This window comes from Protopterus annectens, chromosome 2.part1 (assembly GCF_019279795.1).
Source record: "Protopterus annectens isolate FY-2018-M chromosome 2.part1, PAN1.0, whole genome shotgun sequence".
NCBI lineage: Eukaryota > Metazoa > Chordata > Ceratodontiformes > Protopteridae > Protopterus > Protopterus annectens.
Window position 1 is genome coordinate 1,690,802,073 of NC_056729.1, and position 13,533 is coordinate 1,690,815,605.

The following is a 13,533-nucleotide window of genomic DNA, read 5'->3' on the forward strand; positions in this document are numbered from 1 at the left end:
TCTTTATGCTTCCCTGAGTTTCTCTAAAGAGTTTATCAAGTTTTTCCTCTTGTTCTAGCAAAGCTTGCAATACTTACCTAATTCTGGCCTTTGATGTCTTAATTTCCTTCCACAACCACTTCTGCTTTTTGAGTATTTCTTTCTCTCTCTCTTCTCTTCTCTTCTCTTCTCTCTCTGTCTCTGTCTCTCTCTCTCTTTTCTCTCTCTCTATCTCTGTTATCCATGCTCCACTTGCATTTGCATATACATTACATACTGTATTCCATGCAGCTCACTGCTTACCTTATTTCTGGGGTACACACGTAGCAGCAAGCGTAATATATGTGCACATGAAAGCATGCACATTGTCAAGATGAGGGGTTCGAATGGAGAGATGATAAATCAGCAAGCAAAGGAGAGTAGTCTTGCTGGGCATTAATTCATCCTCAAGTCTTGCAGAGTACCTTCATGAGGTGGACCCTGTTTTTTACAAAATATCACCAAGACGACACTGACATACAGACTGTATTTTATATAGTGTATATCATGGACAGAAGTAGGTTAAAAATTAAAAAAGATAGCTGGGTGCACAAGACCCAGGATAAAAAGTGCCCAATCCAGGTAGATGCACTGGTGTCAGGACTGGAAAAAAATGTAGAATCCTCAAGACATGGAAACATTCCTAAAAGGGGGCTAGGCCAGGCCCAGGGGGAGGATGACCCCCCCCCCTTTTGTAGAAAAAAGTAGCCATCCACAAAAATCACAAAAACTGATAGGCCAAAAAAGAGCCATACAGATGATAGAGGGGACTGTTGAGGATAAGAAAGAAATTATGTATTGTTACTATTATGAAAGAAGCCCAGAAGTTCGAGACAGAAGATATACGAAAAGATTAAGAGAGAAATTAGAAGAAAGAAAAATACTTCCAAAGAAAAACTGTCAGAAGCTTCATATGCAAATTAGTGTTAATTAATACAACAGACCCATGAAAAAACACTATATGGACCAAGAAACTGCTTCCCTATTATATCAATGAAAGTTTTGCTTGTCGAAATGCAAAACATTGACAGCTAAACTCCAAAATGGCAAAACCATGAACGACCACCTAAGCAAATTTTTTCCCAGGGAAAACATTTGCTTGGCCGATGGACACCACAAAAACCTTTAAACCCAAATTAAGTGGGGGGCTGTGCCCCCCCCCCACACCCCTCTAACTAAATATCCTAACTCTGAGATCGCTCTACATTGGGGGAAAGGGCAAATTCTCAGTAACAGCCAAGAATTTTTTTCCCTGAGAAAAAATTTGCTTAGTTGTTCATTCGCTGTTTTGCCATTTTGGAGTTTAGCTGTCGATGTTTAGCATTTCGACAAGCTAAACCATCGATTTAATAGGGAACCAAGAAACCTTGGTTCATTTGGAAAAAGAAGCGACTGAGGAAGTGCAATAATATAAAGAACACAATCTAGAGACTTTTGAAAGTTATAAAAAAGAAATACGGACATGGGAATGAAAAAGAGCTCTGATACGGTGCAATATCTATGCAAAGGAGACAGCCAAATTAATCAACACAAAAAAGGCAGCCTCAAAGATATTCAGATAGAAATACAGGCAAAGGCATCCAGATATGGAAAACTTCACAATAAAAAAATAGGATCACAATGAGGGAATGTAGAACAGAAGATTAGTAAAGTAGAAGTAAAAAAAAATAGAAGCTGTAGTTACGGAATACCTGTGAAGTGAAGAATGTAATGTAGAATGTCTAACACAGGTTATAGCACAGCAAGATGGAACAATGTGTCATCCAAGTAAGGAGGAACAGGAGGAGCAGGAGACATCTGAAGAAGTATGGACATGGGAAAGAAAAGGAGATTTAATATGGTGCAATATTTATGCAAAGGAGAAAGCAAAACTAATCAATACAAAAAGAGCAGCTCCAAAGATATTTGCTAAGAACTACAGGCAAAGGCATGTGAACATGAACATTTTTACAATACAAAAAATAAGAAACCAAAGAGGAAAAGTAAAAAAGAGGATTAGTAACGGACAGGTAAAAGAAATAGAAAATGAGGTTATGGGTTACCCTTGAAGTGAAAAAGTTAGTGTAGAAAATTTAACTCAGATAACATCACAACAGGAAAGAGCAAAGGACACTCAAAGTACGGAGAATTAGAAGTTTGATAAAACAAATGAATACAGTAATTAGGATTATCCATAGAGATTCGTGTGATATAACAGAAATAAATAGGATATATTACTGTGCAGCTAAATTAATAACAGATAAAGTCTTACCACAAGAACACAGGGCAGCAAGGGAAAGGAAGGGGAGAAATTGAATGCCATCATGGAATTACTGAATAGAGAAAACTATAAAGCAATTAAGACAATAAGTATCACGGCTAGAAGAGTATAGAAGAGAGATCAGATCAACAAAAATACTCAGAAAGATAGACGTGATAAAAGCAATGTGCAGCATCAGGACAGATCAGGACCTATCAGGCACCATCACAAATAATAAACTAAAAATGTCAGCACAGGCAGAAAAACATAGAAGATATGCAGATAAATAAAAAGAAAAAGAACAAAATAAGCAATTTATTGATGACCCAAAAACGTTTTGTAGAGAGCTGGGAATCAAGGCAAAAGTAATTGAAACACCACCAAAAAAGAGAAGAAATAAATAGATTTTGGAGAAATATATATGAAAATCCTATGGAACATAGCAAAGATGCTAAATGGATAGAAGAAGTAAAAGAAATAATAATAAGTTCAAATGTACAGGATATGAAATAGGATGAAGTAGCAGCCACAGAGATTGAAACAAAGTTAAGAAAAGGTCCTAACTGGAAAACCCCAGGCCCAGCTACAGTACCAAACCTCTTGCTAAAAGTATTAACATCTTTACATGAAGATTTAGCCATGAGTAAGAACTATTTATATACGCACCCGAACAGACACCAGTCTGGTTAACAACAGCAAAGCAATACTCCTACTTAAGAGTGAACCTGCAAGCTATCCTAAAAGCTATCGACCAATAACTTGCCTTCCAACAATGTATAAATTATACACTGGAATTGGTGCCGACCGAGTTTATAGTCATTTAGAAGAAAACTTAATCATGGCAATAGAGTAAAAGGGCAATAAAAGAAAGTCATATAGAACAAAGGATCATTTGTTGTTAGGGAAAGAATTTAAGTATGGGTGGATAGACTACAAAAAAAGCATTTGACAGTATCCCACATTCATGGATTAAAGCATGCTTAAAATGTATAAGATACACCCTACACTGATTGATTACACTACAGTGACTATGAAACAGTGGCAAATCACTTTGCAAGTTAAGCCATGATAAAGGAAAAATTATTATTCCATGGATAAAAATTCAAAGGGGGATGTTCCAGGGAGACGCTTTGTCACCACTGCTCTTTTGTCTTCCCCTTAATCCATTAAGCTGTTTACTTAACAGTTTAGGTCATGGATATAATTTGGCTCCCAGAAAATGACAAAGTATCAAGACTTATCTTCTTTTTGTAGGTGATTTAAAACTGTATAGTTCATCAGATGAGGAACTGAAAGCACAACTGCAAGTGGTCAAATTTTTTTCAGATGATGTAAGAATGTCATTTGGTCTTGATAAATGTGCAAAAGTAACTTTAAAGCAATAATGCTGCAGCACATAGAAAACATCAGTTTGGGACAGGAATGTGATATAAAAGAACTTAAGCAAGAGGGAGTGTATAAATATTTGGAAATTGATGAAGGGTCAACAATAAAACATGAACAAATGTGAATAAAACTTAGTAAACAATATTTTAGAAGACTTAAATTAATACTGAAAACAGCTTTGACATCTAGGAATAAAGTCCCATCTATAAACAAATTTGCTCTCTCTGTCCTAACTTAAAGTTTTAGAGTGATTGACTGTCCTCAAAAGGTGTTGGATAGGTTAGACAGGAAAACAAGAAGGATGCTTCATACTCATCAAATGATTTATAAAAATCATTGTATACCAAGACTATATATTCCCCATTCTGTAGGAGGTATGGGCCTTCTCGGAACTGATTACATGTATAGATCTCCAATCATGGGACTGCATACATATCTGCTGACCTCACATGACCCAAATGTAGGTTTTAAAACATGATGAGAATAAGTCAAAGATGACTTCCATGCTTAATATAGCAGAAGCATATCACCATCAAGCAGGAATGAATGTCAAACCAGAAGTAGATAAAAATCAGGCAGCAACTGAATGTGCCAAAAAAACAAAAGAAAGAATATAAGGTAAAGGATCAGATGAGAAGACAAGAAATGTAGATAATGCATAAATATAGTTGCAAGTATAGAAAACTCTTGGAACAACCTCATATTGATCAAACTCAAATGCAGGAAAGGTTAAGGAAAAGTGTATTTAAGCCAAAAGATGAAAGGTTAATATGGGCAGGCCAAGATAGTGGACAACATACACATTGGTTTACAAAGTCCATTGAACATGTGGGAGAAATAGAAAAATGTAGGTTTTGTAAAACTGAACTGGAAACAGTCACACATCTTACTGCTGGTTGTGATATACTAATGGCAGAAGGACTGTATACTGAAAGGCATAGTAATGTGGGAAGACTGTTGCATTGGAGACTGTGCAAACATTATACTACTGAAGTGACTGAAAAATACTGGAAATGAACCACAAAGCATTATAGAAAGTGATGAAGTTTATATCACATTGGATCAACCATTATCAACAGTTCAAAAATAGGTGCAGGCAAAACAGATATAGTAGTCCATGAAAAGAAGGCAAAAGTAGCATTGATCTTTGAAATTGCTACACCCAATGACTACAGTGTCTTATGTACACAAGTCATAAAATACCAAGATTTACAGGCAGAAACGAATGCAATGTGGAAGAAATATATGCAGACAGTTCCAGTAGTAGTAGGAGCAATGGGTCTTATAAAAAAGAATCTACGGGTCTTATAAAATAAGAATCTACAATACAGTGTCTTTTGTACACAAGTCATAAAATACCAAGATTTACAGGCAGAAAAAAGGGCAATGTGGAAGAAAAATAAGTAGACAGTTACAGTAGTAGTCAGAGTAACGGGTCTTTTAAAAAAGAATCTACAATAATATTTAGACGTGTTACCAATACATGTAACTCTGTACGGATTGCAGTAGGAGTCATTACTGGGCACATTGCAGGTGCTGCAAAGGGCACTTCTCTCTAACATCAAAGACTGAAACAATACTAAATTTAATAATACTTTCACTAAGGAACAGGGTCCATTCCCATCACGGTATTAGAAACCCAAAAAAAAATCAAGATGAACAGGTAAGGAGAAAAAGATGTACTTTATACCATCAAAAAGCTTCACGTCAGACTGGCTCAGTGTGTAGGATCACATGAAACACCAATTCAAGCAGCAATATCTCTCTTAAAGGCACATATACCTTTTAATTAATATTGCAGAGGCACATGGGATATATGCAAAAGATCCTTATGAACATCCGGTGTTTCAGCTAATTGGCGATTCTGAATACCCATGACTTGTTTTGTCGTTTAAATGGACAATTTCAGGTCAATAAAGCCAAACCCCACTAGCTGTGGATATGCATATTTTGGCCTTGTTATGACCTCATCAGCACAGCACAAGCAGAGTGTTTGACTAAGCATAAGAAACACATGGCTGTTATACCCAGCTGAAGTCCATTATCATTAGGGTCACTGCAAAAATATCCCAAACAACAAACTAAATCAATGAGTGAGAAGGTCACTGAAAAAAACAATCCCTGTGTTTCTTATGCTTAGTCAAACACTCTGCTTGTGCTGTGATGATGAGGTCATAACAAGGCCAAAATATGCATATCCACAGCTAGTGGTATTTGGCTTTATTGGCCTGAAATTGTCCATTAAAACGACAAAACAAGTCATGGGCATTCAGAATCGCCAGTTAGCTGAAACACCTGATGTTCATAAGGATCTTTTGCATATATCCCATGTGCCTGTGATACAAGAGGTTTGGGAGGTCACTCAGTGGAAGTTCTAGCTTTGCTGGAGTTTTCATTTTGTTTTTACTGATTGGTTTTTCAGTGACCTTCTCACTCATTGTTTTAATTAATATTGCAAATAAACCTAGCTTTGGAGCTGTGCATGCTCTTTTCCTACTAAGATATTACTGCAGAACATGTTATATTTGGGGAAGCAATAGGTAAAATGCGAAAAAGCTTAACACTACAAAGTGAAGATGTTATAAATCTTTCAGTCGTACAGGGAGAACAAAGGAGTAAGTAGTTGAAGAGCCCTCAAACCTGACATTACTAGAAATTCAGTAAATAAGCAAAGAAATAAGAGCTTTTGTATAAAGAGTTGCAAAGGCTTAGGACATTTTTTTTTCAAAATTAAATCTTACACATACTTTTTGGGAACAGCTATGTATGTACAATATGCATGCCTATGTGCACATGCACAACATTATAAACACTACACAGATTCACTTAGTCAGACACACACACTCAGACATGCACTCTATGTATAATTTTTTCCATAAATTAGTTGTCCTAATGCACTATTGTAAATGTTACTGTTCTACTTTATTTATACAGACGTGCTACTAAATGCATTGATTTGTTTATTTGTTTCTGTAGAGATCCTTACATGAACTTATGTTTCAGATTGTAAATATGATTAAAACCATTACTAAATAATCACCATCTCTCACCACTCTCTCTCTTTCTACATATATATGAGTGTCTTCTAAAAATCTGAATGCCCATAAGAGTGAACAAAGAAAGAAAGATAATTTTAGATTTAATCAAATTATATATATATATATATATATATATATATATATATATATATATATATATATATACCAATTCTAAGACTGCACAACAGTGGGGTAAGGGCAAATTCTCTGACCCCGCTACACTGAGATCTTATACAAAAGGCTGTCAGCAAAAAACTCCATAGAAATTAACTTTGTTCATCTTATTTACAGGTTAAAAAATCATTTCCATATGTATATATATGTGTGTATATATATATATATATATATATATATATATATATATATATATATATATATATAGTTTCACTTCAGAATGTCGAGTTACTGAAAACTCGAACTTATATGGTCGAGACCATATGATCGAGAGTTCAGAAACTCGAAACTGTGAAGTGAAATAATTAAAAAAAAAAAGTCAAACACAACATTTCTGCAGGGGGGCACGCCCCCCCTGCACCCCCATACCCCCTATTTAAATATACCAACTCCCAATATTGTGCTACAGTGGAGAAAAGGGAAATCTCCCATTCTGCACTGTATGCAGAAGCACAGAATGGGAGATTTCCCGTTTCCTCGCTATAGTGCGATCATGGAGATGGTATATTTGAGTAGGGAAGGTGCAGGGGAACTTGCCCCCCTGCAAAAAAATTATTTTCAACTAAATTAAAGTCTTTTTTATCAAAACTTCACAAATTTGAGTTTCTGAAAACTCGATCATATGGTCTCGAGCATATGAAGTTCGAGTTTTCAGTGACTCGACATTCTGAAGTGAAACTATATATATTGGTAACTTATGTACACATCTGTTGACAATTTATTGACACACAATTGAGTGCTTTCATCTGTTAGGACTTCTTGTTATTTTGGTTTATAAGTTTATTTTTGGCAGTGGTTTCACACCTTCGATGTTTGCTTGGTTAACACCATTTGGTCTCCCTAAACATGATTGATATTCCCACGTAGGAGAATATTCCTTTCCCTAGGAAATGTGTGATTTTGGAGTTAGTCTATATATATAGTTTTTGCAGGGGCTGTGAGTGGTGCAGGAGGGCACAGTTGTTTCTGATTTAGCCTGCTCAGGTGTAAACCTTGGAGCATGTGTAACACATGTTAACATTCATTGTTTCAACATTTTCATATCAACATTATTTGTCTCTTCAATGTATGTATATACAGCATTATCAGCTTTTTGACTGTCTAAAAGTAAGCAACACCTAATCCAATAAAAATAATGCCATACTTAAAGGTAGTTAAAAAATAATATTCTGAAGTGGTTTAGTTAGTTTCAAGTATGTTTACATATTTTACAATACTAATCTACCTTTCTTCCTCCTTAGATCCTTGAGATCGGTAAAAATGGTGAAAATGTAAAGCCAGTACCTGAAGAGGTAAGTGTGCGTTTTCCAACATATGAAAAATGTTTGCCTATAGATGTACACACTATAGCAATGCAAACATTTTATCCAAAGCAGACAGTCATGGATAAAAAACAGACATTATGTAATAATATGGATATCAATTGTAAAAAAAAGTATTTTAATTTAAAGAAGGTACTGATATGAGTAATAGATATATAATGTAGTAGTTAAAAAGACAGCTTAGAGAAAGCGGTATGCTATGGCTAGGTCCGGCTACGAAATTCTGCACTGTGAGCAGATTACTTTACCAAAGAAAATCTTATAAGCCAGACTTGAAAACTGTTGTCTGTGTCCAGCGATCTTTTTCCATGTAGTAAGCACTTAAGCTATAAGGACCAGGCTTCCAATGTAGGTGAGTACATTAATGAGCAAAGAGGCACAGTTAGCAGTCATTTCAGAGGACTGAGTTAGCAGAATAACAGCTGAGCATATGTAATCATAGTAATGTAGCCAGCAGATAACTTTTTCATTTACATTTATTTCTACTGTAATACCTTGTAAACTTTCAGAATCACAGTTTGCACTGAATGGGTGTGCCCAGGAACACCAGCAGAAACAAACACTTCTCTTGTTTATAGTTTCTTTTATCTCCTGCACTTTTCAACCAATTACAATCAGGATTTTTTTCTGTAAACAATAGCATTCCAGTGTGTTTGCCCAAAACAGCATAGGTGTTTGGTGTTCAATGAGGTGGCCACTTCCTTGACTGATGTTGTTCCTAAAAGCATAGGCTTGACCTGTAGAGAGATGCCTCTGACCTATTTCTGGTTCAAATCATGGATTTACAGAGAGAGTATGTACCCTGAGGCAAATACCTCCAGCCTTCATAACTGGCAGAGGTAAGAATGTTAAGTTTCAGCAATGTCTTCCCTATCGTGCACGTTCCTTTATTACTCACACCTCTAAGTGAACACACGTCATCCCTTTGTGCCACAAAGCCAGGGTAAAATCACATACCGTAATTCTACGCAATTTGTCAGCCTTGTCTGCAGTTGGATTGGTTGCACACTATGCTCCTATATAATACGCCTCTACTCAGATAGGTCATAATGATGAACAATACTCTGTATTCTTGTGCATTCACCCAGCAAAGCATGATTAAGAGTTAGCCTGAGCTACATATGAGTGTTCTTCAAAATATCTAAGTAAGACAATGTCAGACAGTAAAAGATCAATGAAAAAAGCAAGTGGGCAAGCCTGCCTATACCCTTGCATTCCCCTGTTAATTATATATATCACCTCTGACATCACATAACATTGGTGAAGTGGTAAATTCCTACTCCTCACTGTACACAACCTCACATAAAGTAATGTCGGCATTCTGTGATCATGTGATTATTTGATCACTTCTGCCGACATTACTAATGTTCGACATTATGAATCCTCGACTATATGGAGTGCTTCCATAGATAATATATATATATATATATATATATATATATATATATATATATATATATATATATATGGGATCCGTGCAGATCCACGACTGCACTTTCCACCGAAGCAGAAATCACCGAGCATACTTAACCGAAAGTGCTGTTCACCGAAACAGCACTTTCGGATAAGTATGCTCATTTGCCAGTTGTACTACTGTGCGGATAAGGGAAAATTCACTTTTCCCCACTGTAGTGCGACCTCGGAGTAAGAATATTAAAGTAGGGGGGTGGGGGGGGTGAAGGGGGGCTTGCCCCAGTGCATAGAAGTAAGTTTAATGTTTTTTTTTAAAACATACTTTACCATAAGCGCTTTTTCTGTGAAACTGCTTTCGGTAAAGTATGTTCGGTAATTATGGATTCAGACTTTTGATTTTTCGATCAAAAGTCCTAGATCTATATATATATATATATATATATATATATATATATATATATATATATAGGTCCCCTTCAAAACATCTAAAACCCATAACATCTAATTTCATAACATTGAGACCAGATCATCTAAAACTCATAACATCGTATTTCTTAACATCTAAAATGTATAATATGTATATTTATGGTAATTATGATACAAGCCGGTTAGGAAATTAACTTTTCCCCACTGTAGTGCCATCTCAGGGTTGGTCTATTTAATTTACAGGGGGGTGGGGGTGCAGGGGGGGCTTGCCCCCCTGAGTATACTTGGAGAAGAGTAATATGGTCTGTCTTTTATTTGTTTCTGTATGTACTTGTGCTGGAATATAGTAAGTGTTGGTATCCTGTGTGTTTTCAGTATTTTGAGTTTTCAGTATTTTGAACTTTCGAGATTTTGGTCTTAGGATTTTGGGCTTTCAGGATTCTGTACCGCTCCCAGATAATATATATATATAAGTTAAAATGCCAGGTTTTTGTGATAAAAAAAAATGAGACCACAATAAATCATTTCAAAACCTTTCCCACCTTTAATGTGACCTATAACCTGTACAATTCAAATGAAAAACAAACAACCTGTTAGGGGAAGAAATATAAAAAATAAAAAATGTACAATAAGCTAGTTGCATAAGTGTGCACACCCTTAAACTAATACTTTGTTGAAGCACCTTTTGATTTAATTACAGCATTCAGTCTTCTTGGGTAGAAGTCTGTCAGCATGGCACATCTTGACGTGACAATATTTGCCCACTGTTCCTTGCAAAAGCACTCCAAATCTGTTAGATTGTGAGGGCATCTCTTGTGCACAGCCCTTGTCAGGTCACCCCACAGATTTTCTATTGGATTAAGGTCTGAGCTCTGGCTGGGCCATTCCAAAATTTTAATTTTCTTCTCGTGAAGATATTCTTTTGTTGATTTGGATATATGCTTGGGGTCATTGTCATGTTGAAAAGTAAGATTTCTCTTCATCTTCAGCTTTCTAGCAGATGCCTGAAGGTTTTGGGCCAAAAGTGACTGGTATTTGGAACTGTTCAGAATTCCTTCCACCTTGACTAAAGCCCCTGTTCCAGCTAAAGAAAAGCAACCCCAAAGCATGATACTGCCACCACCATGCTTCACCGTGGGGATGGTGTTCTTTTGGTGATGCAAAGTGTTGTTTTTGGGCCAAATGTACCTTTTAGAATTATGACCAAAAAGTTCAACCTTGGTCTCATCAGACCATAACACATTTTCCCACATGCTTTTCGGAGACTTGATGTTTTGCTTTCCAAATTTTAGCCAGGCCTGGATGTTTTTCTGTGAAAGAAAAGGCTTCCACCTTGCAACCCTACCCCATAGTCCAGATATATGGAGAATACAGGAGATTGTTGTTACTTGTAGTACACAACCAGTACTCGCCATAAATTCCTGCAACTCCTTCAGTGTTGCTGTAGGTCTCTTGGCAGCCTCCATTACCAGTTTTTGTCTTGTCTTTTTATAAAATTTGGAGGGACATCCAGCTCTTTGCAATGTCACTGTTGTTATATATTTTCTCCACTTTTTGATGACTGTTTTCACTGTGTTCCATGGTATAAACAATGCTGGGGACATTTTTTTTGTACCCTTCTGCTGACTGATACCTTTCAACAATGAGATCCCTTTGATGCTTTGTAAGCTCTCTGCGAACCATGGCTCTTGCTGTAGCAGGCAACTGAGTACATGTCAGGAAAATACTACTAGAACAGCTGAACTTTATTTGGGGTTAATCAGAGTCTCTTTAACTGATGGCAGGTGTGTGCCCAAGAAGACTGAATGCTCTAATTAAATGAAAAGGTGCTTCAACAAAGTATTAGTTTAAGGGTGTGCACACTTATGCAACCAGCTTATTGTACATTTTTTATTTTTTAGATTTTTTTCCCCTAACAAATTTGTTTGTTTTTTAATTGTATTGTACAGGTTGTAGGTCACATTAAAGGTAGAAAAAGTTTTGAAATGATTTATTGTGGTCTCATTTTTTTATATCACAAAAACCTGGTATGGGGTGTGTACACTTTTTATATCCACTGTATATGTATAATATATATATATATATATATATATATATATATATATATATATATATATATATATATATATATATATATGGGTCTACTTCACATAATTGAACATCCAAATGCTCAACTTTCATATGGTCAAGACTATATGAGCGAACATTTGAATGTATGAAAATGTGAAAAAGAAATAAACAATAAAAAAAACCTAAACAGTGATAGCAGGGAGGCAAGCCCCCCATGCACCACCCACATGGGGGGGGCTGTGCCTCCCCACATCCCCCGCTATTTAAATATACCAACTCCGAGATTGTACTACATTGCAGTAATGGGAAATCTTCCCATTCCTTGCTCTACGGAGATCTCCATTCAGACCAGTCGAGCTTTTAAAAGTTTGATCATATGGTCTCGCCCATATGAAAGTCGAGCTTTTAAAAGTTCGACCATCTGAAGGGGACCCTTATATATATATATATATATATATATATATATATATATATATATATATATATATATATATATACGACAAAGCACATTACCGAAAGTTCAAAAACCCGACAGTCACTTGTCCGACAACTGAAAATTAAACATCCGAAAACAGTGTGCTACATACTAGACTCCCATGGTAGTGTCAATCTGTCGAAGTACGCTAACATAAAGCACATAATGCAAGCAGAGCCTCAACACGACAGGAAAGAAATACTATACTTTGCAGAACGTACTACTTCCATTTTAAACTGCCTTGCCATACCATATTCTAACTTACTACTTCCATTTCAAAGTCCGTTGCGATACCATATTTCTTCGGTGCAGAGGACATATCGCTCTGAGTAACGTGACTATGTAAGTTGTAGAATTACTTTCCATTTGCTAACTACCTGAACGTGTTTATTCACTGTGTATTACTTTAACATAGCTTTATTTTGTGCTTATGCACTTTGCTTTCTGTCGAACAAGTGACTTTCTACTATTTAAAGCGACAGTAAGCAAAGTGCATGAGCAGAAAATAAAAGTATCTTAAAGCAATTAAGACTGGATAAACACGTGTAGGTAGTTAGAAATAGAAAGTAATTCTACAAGTTAAATAATCGCATTATTCAGAGCGATATGTACTCTGCACCGAAGTAATATGGTATGGCAAGACACTTTGAAATGGAAGCAGTACGTTCTGCAAAGTATAGTATTTCTTTCCTGTCGTGTTGAGGTTCTGCTTGCATTATGTGCTTTATGTTAGCGTACTTCGACAGATTGACACTACCATGGGAGTCTAGTATGTAGCACACTGTTTTCGGATGTTTAATTTTCAGTTGTCGGACAAGTGACTGTCGGGTTTTTGAACTTTCGGTAATGTGCTTTGTCGGTGATTTCATGTCGATATAGTGGATGTCGATCTTATGGCATGTCGATATAGTCATATAGACCCATATATATATATATATATATATATATATATATATATATATATATATATAT

At 36.0% G+C, this 13,533-nt stretch overlaps 1 protein-coding gene across 2 annotated transcripts in view; it reads left to right on the forward strand.

Moving 5' to 3' along the window:
* The window catches only part of PIK3CD (phosphatidylinositol-4,5-bisphosphate 3-kinase catalytic subunit delta), a 912,023-nt gene that overhangs the window by 635,879 nt on the left and 262,611 nt on the right, over window positions 1–13,533 (forward strand). For both annotated transcript variants that reach the window (XM_044063126.1, XR_006363658.1), the window contains exon 13: window positions 8,097–8,147. In XM_044063126.1, coding sequence (XP_043919061.1) covers window positions 8,097–8,147 — 51 coding nt within the window. The remainder of the gene's footprint in view (window positions 1–8,096; window positions 8,148–13,533) is intronic.